Raw genomic sequence first — 13,927 nt, 5'->3', positions numbered from 1 at the left:
TTGAGCCCTTATAAAATTATATAATACTAATTTATAGGCACATTTTTTGACTTTTTTTAAACATTTTCAATACCACTCTTATATTTATAGTTATATTTGTTTTGTTCAAGTTTTATATGAATAAATAGGTGATATATTGTTTTAATTTTTGAGTGTTCTATATATGCATATATTTGGATTCATTTAGTAATATGCAAAAAATAAAATAAGCTACTTTTTATTGTAATCGTTTTTTGAGGTATTTCATCGAACCATCATTATTATATAACAATATATTTTTTGAAAAAAAAATATTATATAATATTTTATACAATAATTTTATCGAATAAGTAATGTATATATGAAAACTGATATGTTGGGGGGAAATTAAAATGAATGAAAAGGGACATATTGAAAATAAAATACAAAATTAAATATAAAAATTAAATAAAATCGATATGGAGAATCAAACAAAGGAAAATAACCTAAATGGAGAAAGTGATAAACATGATGAAGAAAGAAAAGAAAACCCTGTTTCTAATGATGAGGGGGACAATATTAATGACTCTCAGCTCGATGAATTATTTGAAGACTTTTTAAAAGATGTTGAAAGCATTACATCAAATCAAAATGCCCCCAAGGAAACAAATAAGCTAAAAAAGGAAGATGCTGAAAAGGAAATAAATAGAATATTATCTAATAAGAATAGTTCACCATTTGAAATACTTGGAATACATCAAAATATAAATCTTGATATTATAAAAAATAGATATAGACAATTATCAATTCTTATTCACCCCGATAAATGTAAACTTGAAAAGGCAAATGAAGCGTTTCATATTTTAAATACAGCATATGAAGATTTAAAGAGAGATGATATTAAAGAACAATATAAAAGTGTTTATGAAGTTGCAAAAAAAAATATTGTAAAAAAATTAAATTTAAAAAAAAAGAAAAATGATATAAATGAATATCTAAATATAGAAGAAGAAGAATATGAAATTACTAAAGAAATACAACAATTAATCAATGAAGAATGTGAAGTTTTACTCAAACAACAAAAAGAAAAATTTGAATATGCTCAAAAATGTAAACTAGCTAATTTGAAATATGTTCAAGAAAAAGAAGAAGAAAAATTAAGAGAAGAACTTAAAAAAGAAGAGGAACAAAAATTATGGGCAGAAAGACGTGATGAAAGAGTAAACAGTTGGAAAAGCTATAAAAATGAAAATATAAAAAATGAAAAAGAATTTCATTTATATAAAAATATTAGTAAAAGAAAAGAAGAACGAACAGAAGAAGAACTCGAGCAAATTAAAAAAATGTCTATAAAAAGTAATATGGACAACCATACATATAAGAAGCGAAGGAAAAACTGATCAATTCGCATTTCTAATCAGTATAATGACAAATATAGACATATGAAACCACAAATTATCGATTTTTTAAATTTGTTTTTGTAACGTCGTGTAAATGTTTTTTTTAATCGTGAATTTTCGATTCACAATTTTTTGATTTAATAAATAAATGAAGAACAAATGAACTTTATTATCACCAATCTTATTGGAGATATAAATAGTACTATGACTATTGATACATTATTAACATAGTATGTTTATAACTTTGTTTTATCTTAAAATTTATTTTAAATTTTTCTCATAAAATGAGGAACAAATAAGTTCGTTTATATATTCAAATAATTTTAAACATATTAAAAAAAGCAAATAGAAGGATAAGTTTATAAGTAAAACAATAAAATGAATGATTATTTTGGTGTGCTTAAAAATAGGCACACTGTATGGATGTATGAAAACTCCAAATATACGAAAAAAACATTTTATTTTCGTAGTTTTTTTTATTTATATAATTTTTTCCGTTTATTTTTAATATCATTATTATTTATTTTTTTTTGGGGGGGAAATTTTTGTATACTTTATCATACACTTGAACCAGGCTAGCCATTCCCTTTTTGACCATTGTGTTTGTGCTGCTTTTGATGTTATGGTATTCTCTTGTTATTTTATTGTGCAAGCATTTGGCTATTTCATCGTTATTTAAAAATATAATTAACTTTAATACAGTTTTTATGATTGTCATTTTTACGAATATATCAATTTCTCTACTAAGTAATGATAATAACTCGTTGATAATAAAAATATCTTTTTTTGTATCATTAGTTTCCTTTTTATTTATATCAATTTTATCAATGTTGATATTTTCTTGCTCTTCATGATATTCATCATCATGGTAAGCACTACTACTTCTGTCGCTATCGTCGCTATTGTCACTCATATTATCGCTGTCGCTTTCGAAAATGGCATTTTTATCACATTTTAGTTTAAGTGTGTGGCTATTCTTTTTAGCTTTTTTATTTTTTAGACTTCCCAAAGTTCCATATTTGTTTGTGGTTTTTCTTTTTTTCGATACTGAATCTTGGGGTGTGTATATGGGGCTATTTTGACTGTTTTGATTTGTTTGATTTTCTCTAAAGCTTCTCATATCAAATAAGAAGAAGTAAAGTAAAGAAGACATAATATCTGCGTTTTTATTATTTTGTTCAAAATTATATATGTGATTGTTTGGAGTTATCGATAAGCTTCTATTTTCAAATAAACAAACAGAAGGAATAAAATTTAATTTTTGTAAAAAGTTAAATGTATCTTTATCTTTTTCTTTTATATATTCCATATTTATTTTATAAAATTTATGGTTACTATCACATAAAAATATTTCATCTTTTAAAAATTTAAATATTTCTAAATTTTCATGATTTGGCAATGTAGGTTCTTTCATATGAACTAGTATATCCTTTTTATTTTCATTTTGCAAGTTAATAGGATTTGAATTATGTATAACACTATTATTTGATGATTCTAATATTATATCTGATGATGAATCATTTTTGTTGGGAACTGTAGTTTTATCATTTATGTTGTCGATTTTAAAAACATCGGAGATGTCATCATATTCAGAAAATGATTGAAATATATTTTCTAATAAAAGACAAAATAGATAAATCATAAGTTCATTATCAAAAGAATTAAACAATTCAATTAATAATTGGTTAATTAGAGAATGGTTGAAATACTTCTTGACATTTTCAATTTTGATAAGTAGATCCTTGTCATCGTGTACATAAAAGGATTTTTTCATAAGTAAAAAATCGTTATCCTCAAGTACATCTATATTAAAAATTTGTGTGCATTTATTAATAAATAAATAATAATAAAAACATGGTTGATCAAATTTATTATTTTCAATAGAATTCAAAATTAAATTTTTAAAATCATCATATTGTAAAACATAATTTTTTACCCACTCATTTTTTTCCATTTTAAAAAATATATTTAAAAGTAATATAATAAATATGTGTAAATTTGATTTATTTTTTTCAAAAATATGAATATATCTTTTCCCTAAAAATATTAAAACATCTAATCCATATTTATCTTCGTCTTTGATGTATTTAAATTCTTCTACCTTTTGTTCCTTTTCAGCAAGTAAAATTTTTTCATCTTTTTCATCGATATTCATTTTTAGTATATCATTCTCAGGTTTTTTCATTTGGCTATTTTCATCCAATTCATCTGTTAGGTTCTTTTTTTGATTTTTGCAAAAATCATCAAACTTATCATTGCCATTTTTGTTGAAGACGTTGTTTGAGTTATCATTTTGGTACTTAAAATTTGTTAGCAATTTAAAGAATATGTCAAATTCGATAATAAAATATAAAGCATTTAAATATAAGCTATTTGGAACAAATAACATAGCCCTTATATATAACTTTCGTGTATATAATATATTTTTCCTTATATTATAAAAATAATAAAGATAATGCATCCATATTAGTTCATTATTCATATGATATTTCAAGCTTGTTAATATAGCTTTTTCTAATTCATCTTTTTTATTTTTTAAAAAGCAAAAATTAAAATATAATAACCATATTTGGATATTATTATAATTTTTTTTTAGACATTTTTGGAATATTTGTATTATTCTTTTTACTAATGAATTATCGGATACACTATGTTGTAGCAACACTTCAATTTTTTTTTCTACTTTTGCTATATTATTTTTATATTGTTTAATATGGTTTTCATTTGAGTTTATTTTTTTCGTTAGTATTTTAATTTCTTTAGGGCATTTTGTATTTAGAATTTCTTTCTTAAAATCGTTTATATCTGTGTAACACGTTTTTATTAATTTTGTATATTCTGCAATTTCATTTAAAAGATCTTCTTTTTTTTTTTCTAATCTTTTTACTCTTAAATTTTCTAAGCTCATTTCAAATTCTAAATACAAAATATAATTTATTAACATAGGCATTGAGCTATTAATTGTGTATTCATGATGCCTTCTTTTATTCAATATTGATTTTATTTCACTTTCACTAAATAATTCCTTTCTCCTCAGGTCGGTAAATTCATATACCATATTTTCAAGAACATTGCATACCCTGCTTATCATTGTTCCTACGCCTTATTCAAATAAATTGCATATATAATATGCTTATACCAATGTAAATATAAATTACAAAATATTTTTTAATATTTATTATATAGCCATACAAAGGCCTTAACTGTTTATCTTCGCAATGTGCCTAGCAATCCATTCCGTAACCACGGTGAGAAATAGTCCAATTGCGAAATATTTTAACGTATTGACGTTGTTTCAGGAAACAGTTATATACATACATTCGCCCAGATAACTTATAATAATAGAGGTTTGTCTTACAAGTTTCAAGGTGATTTATTAAATACTATGAATAAGGTAACTTGCAAAACTGTTTGAAATTCCCTATCTTATTTATTATTATGGCTACTTCAGTGTTACAACTTCGATTACTATGGCTGTTATTTTTATTATATTACTTATTTTTTTGAGAAATCACTTCCATAATTTATTCTGTTATTGATAAAGCAAAACCAGTTTATACTTGCAACTCCTTTGTAAAATCCAGATATCTATATTTTTCAAAACATTTTGTTAATAATTTTAATAATAATATATATAATTAAATGGCTGTAGAAAGCGCAATTTTTAATTATTTTACAAGAAAAAAAAACATAATGAAAATAACCAAAAAAATGAAAAAAATAATAATATAAAAAAATAAAAATAATGGATGAAAATATATCAAAATTATAGATATATAAAATAAAAAATGGGGGAAAAAATTAAGACTGCATATAAAGAATATATATATAGAATGAATATGTACCGTATAAAGGGAATGAATTTTTTTTACCCATTTGTTTTATATTTTTAAGATGGTTGGTTATGATCATATAGCTATTTTTTATTAATATTTTTTTATTAAAAATATATACATTTTAAAAAATAAATAAAATTTTTTATATTAGAAAAATGGGGAAATAAATAAATCCAAGTTTTAAGTGTATGGAAATATTATAAAGAATGATATACATCATTTGTATGCATATCGAATATGTATGTTTTGAAGCGCCTTTATAAGTAAATGTATAGTATGTATACTCTTACATGAATGAGGATTTTTTATTGTATTTATTTATATAATTATTTTTGACAAGTGACAACGAGCAGAATGGAGGATGGAATTGTGCTGAGTGGAGATTATATAAAGCTGAGTAATGATAAGATTAAAAAAGTAAACAAAAGTAATTTTGAACGGATTTATGATAAAGAATATGAAGATTTATATAGAAGTAAATGCTCAGGTATTATGTTAAAAACACCTTACTATCCATACAAATATGATATTATGAATACTAGCCATAAATATATACCAAAGATTGGTGATTTAGTTATAGGGATAGTAAAATCCAAAAAACTAGACTATTATCAAATGGATATAAATAGTAATTGTGAATGTATTATACATAAAATTGAAAGTTTTAAATATGCTTCGAAAAGTAGTTTCCCAAATTTATTAAATGGTACATTATTATATATGATTATAGAGAAAATAAATTTAGATAACAATATGGTCGTAGCTAGTTGTATAAACTCAGCAGATGTAAAATCATGGATAAACTATGAAAACTATTTGGGAGAATTAGTTGATGGGTTTTTATTTTCTGTTAATATATCATACGCAAAAAGTTTAATAGGAGATAAATGCTATATTTTAGATTTAATCGGGAAGGATATAGCTTATGAAATAGCTATAGGACACAACGGATGGTTAGATAGGGAAAAAATATAAAAGAAAAAAATAATAAGATAAAACGGATTCATTTAAAATTCGCTTTTGTTAAATTAATTTACATATGCATATAATGTCTGCATATTTGTGTGTTATGTAACCAAAACAGATAGAAATGTAGATAATTATTTTGGTAATATATGATTATATTATTTATTTTCATATTTTATTTTTATTAGGGTTTGGATAAAAACAAATGACCCACAGGAAACAAACATGATACGCAGCGCATTAAAACATTGTTATGGAAAAACAAATATACAGGTTCTACGCACATTCATGCAAATATATATATTCATTATATGCACGTAGATCATGGAGCAAATATTTATAGAGAAATCATTCTACATATGTTGCTCGTTTTTTTCTTTTAAGTGTGGAATTTTAAAAATAAAAAAATTTTCATTTAATATTTTTATAGATGGCCGTATTGTGGAAGTCGATTTATAATTTATACAAAAGAGGAAACGTAAAAAAATAAAATATGAAAATATATCGTCAGATTTTTTTTTGTTTCATTATAAATAATTCAAAAAAATAAAAAATGTTATCGTTTTGCGTATGATATTTTTAATTTGGATCCTTGTAATTCGTAATCTTGCAAGGCTGAAAAAATGGAAGACGAAAATAATATGTGTATAGATGTATGCATATGAAAATTCTTTCATTATATATATTTTGCATGTTTTTTTTTGTGGGTAATCTATGCAACTGCTAAGATTTTCCCATTTTAAAATAACTAAAAATTTGTCGTATATCCCAAATATAGGATATGCGCATGAATAAATAAAAATAATATGTAATAAAGTGATTTTATCACTTGTGTAAATTTTAAATAAGGTACCTTTCATTGCGGATGTTGCAGAAGATTCGTCTGTGTAATCAACAAATGCAACATTTCTCTGTGGAATAATTCTGGCTTCAACAAATCCTGAAAAGGCTTTGAATATATCATTAAAAGCTTCAGTATTAACATTTTCATCAACATTTTCAACAAATAATATTCTATATGGAATTACAGGATTGGCTTGAATTTGAGCAAAGGCATTCATAGCATAAAATTGGGGGTGATGAATATTAGGAATATTGTAATTAAGATTGTTTTGTAATGGATCTTCACCTTTTTTGCGTTTTTTTTCTTCGTTTGCTTTTTGCTGAGCTCGGGCTATTAATGCTTCTTTATCCATTTGACTTAGATCGAAATTTTTATTTTTGTCCAACGCATCATTATGCATAGCTTTAATTTGATTCATTTGCATTTCAAAATAATTTTGTTGCATTTTTTCAAAAATTTCTTTTTGTTTTCTTTCTCTTTCAATAATTTGCTTAGGTTTTTTGGGTTCTTTTGATCTTTCTACAAAAGTGCCATTTCTTTTTGTATGGACATCACTTTTATTATGTGAATAATTTATTTGCATAATTTTTCCGAATAAAACAAAACCTTGTAATGCATTTAAAGCTTTAGTTGAACTTTCGATAGTATCATATACAATCCAAGCTTGACCCTTTCTCCAAAAAGATTTCATAACAATTATATCTTCAATTAGTCCATATTGATTAAAAATATTTTTTAAACTTTTTTTCATATCTTCACATTTTATTTTATCATTTAAATTTTTTACATATAATGTTTCATTGGGTGGGATGTTAGGATCTGCTGTTATTACTTTGTTATATTTCATAAGTTTTAAATAAGCTTTACTATTCATATAATTCATAGGATTATATAACATATTATGGGCATTTTGATACATTCCTAATGGCAAATTATTTGTCGTGCCATCTGCATTTGGAAACATATTCATTGGGATATTCATATTTTGAGGGTACGGATTATATATACCTTTTGCATTGTTCATCATTTTGTTATTATTTTCACTAGGGTATGGGCTTGAATCTGGAGGAGGGGGTATATCATAACCCCACTTACTGTTTCCAGTATTATTCAATTTGCCATTATTATTATTTTGTTCTGAGTTAGTTATATCTGTCGAATTTTCATTATTTGTATTATCTTTGTCTTCATTTTGATCATTTAAGTTATTATCATCCGAATTCGGAGCATTTTCCTTATCATTATCATTGGAACATGTTTCATTTAATGAATCGTTGCTACTCATTTGTTTTAATTTCTCATATTTTGTTTTCAAAAATTTTACATACTATGTATTTCTATACTATTGTTATAGTGAGGATTATCTGAAATATAATTAATACAACTTGATAGTATATCACTTTAATGTATTTTGCAAATAATTTACAGTTTCAAATATATCGTACAAATGCTTGGAGTATCTCTTTGAAATTATTAACACCAATTTAGAAAATTGCAATAAATTTGAAACGTAGATATTATATTGTGATATATATAGTTATAAACTTTGAAATATTAAAGATTTAATGAAAAAAAAATACATTTATACAAAAACTTTTTCAGATTAATGTGCGTAAAAAAATGTAATCAATAAATCACAAATATGATGAATATTTTTTCTTATTGTGATGCTAATAATATGTATAATAAAAATAGCGATAAGAAATTTTAGAAGAAAAAAATTGCATACATGCCGATTTGCTTATAGAAATTCCCTTTTATTTCGCCTCATTTCGCTTTCATTTTTTTGATAAAAAAATTGCATATTATTATATACATTTATAAAAAATTGCCATAAGTATAACACAAATATATATACATATTTATTTGTTAATTTGTATACTTTTAACTTTTATTTTTTGTAAATTTCTCATATAATGATATATATTAATGTAAACTTAAAATTTTTTTTTCATACAAATATGAATGCTATTTGAGTTGACCATTCTTTCATCATATTGCCACAAATCATTTTCCTTCAGTTTAATATTTATTATTTTTTGTTTTTATTATATATATTTTTTAATACTAGAGAATGGTCGTATGAGTTTTGATAATTACGATTGATTGGCAATTTGGGTTATATAGTTTTGCTTCATATTATTAGCACAGAATACTATATATATGAATGCTACATGTACTTGTTTGCATATATTCATAACTATCGATGAATAATGTCTGGCGAACTCACAAATAGCGATTTCCGTGTCATTTTTGACAACTATGAGAAGGAAAAGAAAGAAAAGGAAAAAATAGTGTTACAAAAAGAGGAAAAGAAATTAAAAAGAAAACAGAAATATTTATTAAAAAAAAAAAAAGGAGATGAAAAGGAAGAGCAGAAATATAGAGACAGAGCTGAGGAAAGAAGAAAGGGAATAATAAAAGATATCGAAGATGCTAGTGTATTATATAATAATGAGAATAATACAATTGATGAATCTAAATTTATGGGTGGTGATGTTGAACATACACATTTGGTTAAAGGTCTTGATTTTTTATTATTAAATAAAGTAAGGAATAAATTAATTGATAAAATAAATTCAGAAAAAGAAAAATCCAAAGGAAATAAATCTGTTGAAAAATATAATAATATAAAAACATTTAATCATGAAGAATCAAAGCTAATATTCAAGCATTTTTTTTTATATGAGCATCCACATAACATACATTTTAAAAAAAAAATCGAAGATTTACATAATAATATTATGAATAATATGAAATTTAAACATTTTAATAAAAATATCCATTCAATTAACTATAAATTTAATATAAGTTCAGAGATAGAACAAAATGACATACCTATAAAATATATATATGATATAGATGATATAAAAATATGTCACACCTATTATTTAAAGGACACAATTTTAAACGAGCTTGATATTTGTTTTAAATGGCATATGGAAAATCGAAAAAAAAAGAAAAGCAAAAGATTACCCAAAAGACCATTAACAACAGTTTTTTTTAATAATAAACAAATTAAATATGAAGATGAAGACGATATTGATATTTTTAAGAACGATGATACGGAAATTAAAAAAGATGAAGTAATATCTGAAAATAACGATGATGACGATTCAGATTCGGAAATTAGTGATATTGATAATGGTAACAATATGGTGACAACTAATGCATCTCAAAATAATAAAAATAATGCAAATTTTGAAGATAATACAAATTTTTTTATGCCCCCTAATATAATTAAAAAAATGAATAACAATGCTACTAACAAAAATAACACCAGTTTAACGGGTAATATTTTTTCAGATACATACGACGAATGCTATCCTCGATATTAGAAGCGTGGCTACTTTGTATTCGATTCGCTTTTTATCTTTTATTTATTCATATTTTGTCATTGTATATTTCTCAAAGAACTACGAAGTTAGAGTCTATAATTTTAGGGGTATTACCTATATATAACGAGTGCCACAAACATTTTAGGGGACGATATATTATTGCTTCATTTTTATTTTTATGAATCTCATTTTTTTTGATGTTTTAGAATTAACACATATAAGCTATTTTTTTGTATTTTCATATCTATTCAAGATTGTCTTTTTATTTAGCTTTTATTTTTGCTTTTTAATTAGTATGATTATTCGAAGTAATACTAATGGAAGTAATAATGTTATCATTGATATATTTTTTATCGACATTTATGTTGTTTTATTATTATTTCCCTCCATTTTTTTAGTAATTTTGTCTATTATAATACAGCACTATATATGCTTCAAAATTTTTAAAAAAATATTTCAACCGGAATTAATTATATAGTGCTCATTTATCACAAACCAATATCTCTTTTAATGTATTTTTATTTAAAAGACGAATAAGTAAATAACCTAACCAAATTAATAAATATGATAAATTTTATTAATAAAATGTCTTTATATATGCACAGAATGATTTATAAAAAAGTATATATGATCAATTAATGTGTCTGTTAAAAATAAGCATTCCACATATAAATTCCTTGTGGATATTATATGGAAAAATTAACCCTTAATAGGATTATGTAGCCATAAAAATGTAATATTTTAAAACAAATTCGTTTGATAAATTATTTCATTATATACATTTTGTCAATGCTTTTGGGAGGCACTTCGCCCCTTTTTCTTTTTTCCGTATTAAATGTTAAGAAAGATAAATTAATAATATAAATATATGTGTAAATATGAGGATAGGAAAAAGTATGTTTAAAAAATAAGCAAATATTGAAGAATTTTACAGAAGGTTAAAATTCTTTGATGAAGTATTCTGAAATCTTACAAAAATATAAATATATAAATGGCACATATATGGTATTGATAGTTTAGACTTAATTTGTGAAGAAGATTATTTTTTAAAAAGTATTGTTTAATATTAAAAATGATAAAATATTAATAAAATTTCAAGCAAATTTCATAAAAAAAATAAGCGTAAAATATATATGAATATATTTATAGTGCCATATGTACTTGATTAAATTTATTGCATGCTTAAAATTATTTTGGATTAAAAATGTATGTATATAATAAATCGGCGTATTTTATTATTTTATATATCATATTATTATTTTATTATTATAATATTTTTTATGATTATTTATAAGGATTAATAGCAAATAAAATAATATTTATCTTATAAATATTGGTAAAGCTTATCAGAAAAATCAAAATATATTGGAATTGAATTGAAGTGAAGAAAATATAAACTAAATTAAAATAATAAGTATTTATATTTGTATAAAAATATTATTATATGTATTTGTAATAAAATTTATTCTTTCCAGAATGAACAATTAACCCTATTTGTTTGCTGCAGCCTAATTTATGTGTATGCATAAGCATATTAGCTTAATGCAACCTTGAAAGAATTTTTAAGCGTTTCATATTTTTAATATAATTCAAACTATTTGGTATATATAGCATTTTTATGAAATAATGAATTCAACACCGTTTATCGTGTGTTGAATAAATAAATATATTTATTTATTATTCATTTGTTTAGTTAGTTTGGTTATTTGATTATATATATGCTTATATGTTAAAATGATCTTATTTTTACCTATAAGCGAATGTCCATTCATGCTTACGTCTATGAACAAAGTATAACCTCATACACATGTAAAACCATATTTTGAATAAATAAATTAGGATAATGCTAGGGAAAAGGAAACTTGTTGATACCCAATCCCAAAAAAAGAAAAAAAACTGGGCTGAAGAATTAGATAGCGATTCAGAAGATATTGATTTAGACTATTTAAATAATTTAGATGAAAATGATAAAATTCAATTAGAAGAGGTAAGTGACAAGGAAGACGAGTTGTCAGAACAGGTGGAAAAAGAAGAGAACACAGAAAATAAAGATGAATCGCAAAATGTGGAGGATACAATAAATGATACCAATAATAATAAAAATAAAAAACGGCGTTATGATTGGATGAGTAGCGACGACGAAGATATACCAAGTGATGATGAAGAAGAAGATATTGAAGAAAATGATGATGCTAACGATTCGGATAATAATATAGAGAATCAGAAATATAAAAATGGGAAGGAAGAAAATGATGATGATATTAAAAATAATTATAGTAATCCTATAGATGGATATAAAAAGGAAAATAACAAAATTGATGATATTGAAAATGCGCAAAATGAAATAATTGAAAATATAAATAAATATTCAATAGATCGAATAGACATAAAATTCGAAGAAATTGAACATATTGTAACTTATGTTTATTTTCATAATATTCATTTTGATTGTATAACAAAAAATTTAGTTAAATTTTTAGAAAATCATACTAAGAATAAAATTATACAAATTAATTCCGATAAATCAACTAATCATGCAATTATATATAAATATGATGAAAAAAATGATGACAAAGTCGTCATAAATAAGTTTTCCCATTATGGAAAATTGTTTGTTCATGTTAAAAATTATCAAGTAAATTATAAGCCTATTATTTGTTTTTAATTTTAGTATTTTTTTAAGTTATTTCTTTATATTTTTTTTTGTTATAATTAAAAAGGATGTTCTTAGGCTCCTGAAATTAAATGAAACACAATTCATGGGGAGAATAATCAAGTAATTCTCATATTAAATTGGCAGCATATTTATTGTTGCATTTAGAATTGTATTTAACGTGTGCATTTGTTGTTTTTCCTGGAATCAGGATTATATATTTTTTAAGTATAATAATTATATGCCCATTATTGAATTAAAATATAATGCATTTTTTCATCCCTACCTAAGATCGGCGCAAGCATACCGAAAAAAAAACTGTTTTTTTACTTTGCAAACACCATCACATTACAAGTAAGGAAGAAGGAAAGACATTAGAAGTGTGCATGTGTGTGTATAGAGATATTAGTTGGCATTCTTTTAAAGCAGTATTTTTTGAGCAAGATGGAGCCCCTTTTTAAATATGCTCATAACAAATTCAAATTTATCATATATAATTTTGTTTATTCTATCAATAGGTATTTTATCCCGGTTGCCGTTAATGAAAAAAATAAAAATAATGCAAATAACACATGGTTGCGATAAAAAAAGAAAAAAAATATGACATTGGAATAATTATTTAAGAAAATAGGTGCCTTTCCAATTTGCTTGTGAAGAAATACCATTATAATATATGGCGCATAAGTATGTATATTATATAACACCTATAAAAACATACATATGGTGCTTTCTCCATAAATATGTAATTTTTTATGTTTTTTTAATCATTCATAATAACATATATATTTATTTATATAATATTGATGTGTTTTGTTTTAATTTCCCATTTTTTTTTTTAAACATTTTCATTGAAAATTTGATACTTTTTTTGTATTAACGCATAAAAAGATCTTTCATATTAATAAAGTGATAGCAAATTAATGAAATAACAA

General features: G+C 23.4%; 6 protein-coding genes across 6 annotated transcripts; 4 read left to right on the top strand and 2 right to left on the bottom strand.

Annotated features, from left to right (window-relative positions):
- Nucleotides 1–437: 437 nt before the first annotated feature.
- PCHAS_1407600 (DnaJ protein, putative) lies at nucleotides 438–1,358 on the top strand (the record flags this gene model as incomplete). Its single annotated transcript, XM_016799551.1, has 1 exon — nucleotides 438–1,358. One exon carries the CDS (start codon nucleotides 438–440, stop codon nucleotides 1,356–1,358), a length of 921 nt encoding a protein of 306 aa, XP_016654826.1.
- Nucleotides 1,359–1,878: 520 nt separating this feature from the next.
- PCHAS_1407500 (U3 small nucleolar RNA-associated protein 6, putative) lies at nucleotides 1,879–4,449 on the bottom strand (the record flags this gene model as incomplete). The annotated part of the gene is made up of 1 exon (XM_736180.2): nucleotides 1,879–4,449. One exon carries the CDS (start codon nucleotides 4,447–4,449, stop codon nucleotides 1,879–1,881), a length of 2,571 nt encoding a protein of 856 aa, XP_741273.2.
- Nucleotides 4,450–5,548: 1,099 nt separating this feature from the next.
- PCHAS_1407400 (exosome complex component RRP40, putative) lies at nucleotides 5,549–6,650 on the top strand (the record flags this gene model as incomplete). Its single annotated transcript, XM_016799550.1, has 3 exons — nucleotides 5,549–6,147; nucleotides 6,349–6,433; nucleotides 6,591–6,650. 3 exons carry the CDS (start codon nucleotides 5,549–5,551, stop codon nucleotides 6,648–6,650), a joined length of 744 nt encoding a protein of 247 aa, XP_016654825.1.
- Nucleotides 6,651–6,716: 66 nt separating this feature from the next.
- PCHAS_1407300 (U1 small nuclear ribonucleoprotein A, putative) lies at nucleotides 6,717–8,289 on the bottom strand (the record flags this gene model as incomplete). Its single annotated transcript, XM_738426.1, has 2 exons — nucleotides 6,717–6,775; nucleotides 7,014–8,289. The coding sequence occupies 2 exons, from the start codon at nucleotides 8,287–8,289 to the stop codon at nucleotides 6,717–6,719; spliced, it is 1,335 nt and encodes a 444-aa protein (XP_743519.1).
- Nucleotides 8,290–9,217: 928 nt separating this feature from the next.
- On the top strand, nucleotides 9,218–10,342 carry PCHAS_1407200 (RED-like protein, putative; the record flags this gene model as incomplete). Its single annotated transcript, XM_738427.2, has 1 exon — nucleotides 9,218–10,342. The coding sequence occupies one exon, from the start codon at nucleotides 9,218–9,220 to the stop codon at nucleotides 10,340–10,342; it is 1,125 nt and encodes a 374-aa protein (XP_743520.2).
- A 1,843-nt stretch (nucleotides 10,343–12,185) lies between these two features.
- PCHAS_1407100 (conserved Plasmodium protein, unknown function) lies at nucleotides 12,186–13,580 on the top strand (the record flags this gene model as incomplete). The annotated part of the gene is made up of 4 exons (XM_738914.1): nucleotides 12,186–12,977; nucleotides 13,063–13,118; nucleotides 13,287–13,349; nucleotides 13,514–13,580. 4 exons carry the CDS (start codon nucleotides 12,186–12,188, stop codon nucleotides 13,578–13,580), a joined length of 978 nt encoding a protein of 325 aa, XP_744007.1.
- Nucleotides 13,581–13,927: the final 347 nt, after the last annotated feature.

This window comes from Plasmodium chabaudi, assembly GCF_900002335.3.
Source record: "Plasmodium chabaudi chabaudi strain AS genome assembly, chromosome: 14".
NCBI classification, from domain to species: domain Eukaryota; phylum Apicomplexa; class Aconoidasida; order Haemosporida; family Plasmodiidae; genus Plasmodium; species Plasmodium chabaudi.
The sequence above is the reverse complement of the archived record's forward strand: the minus strand, read 5'-3'. Positions and strand labels throughout refer to the sequence as shown.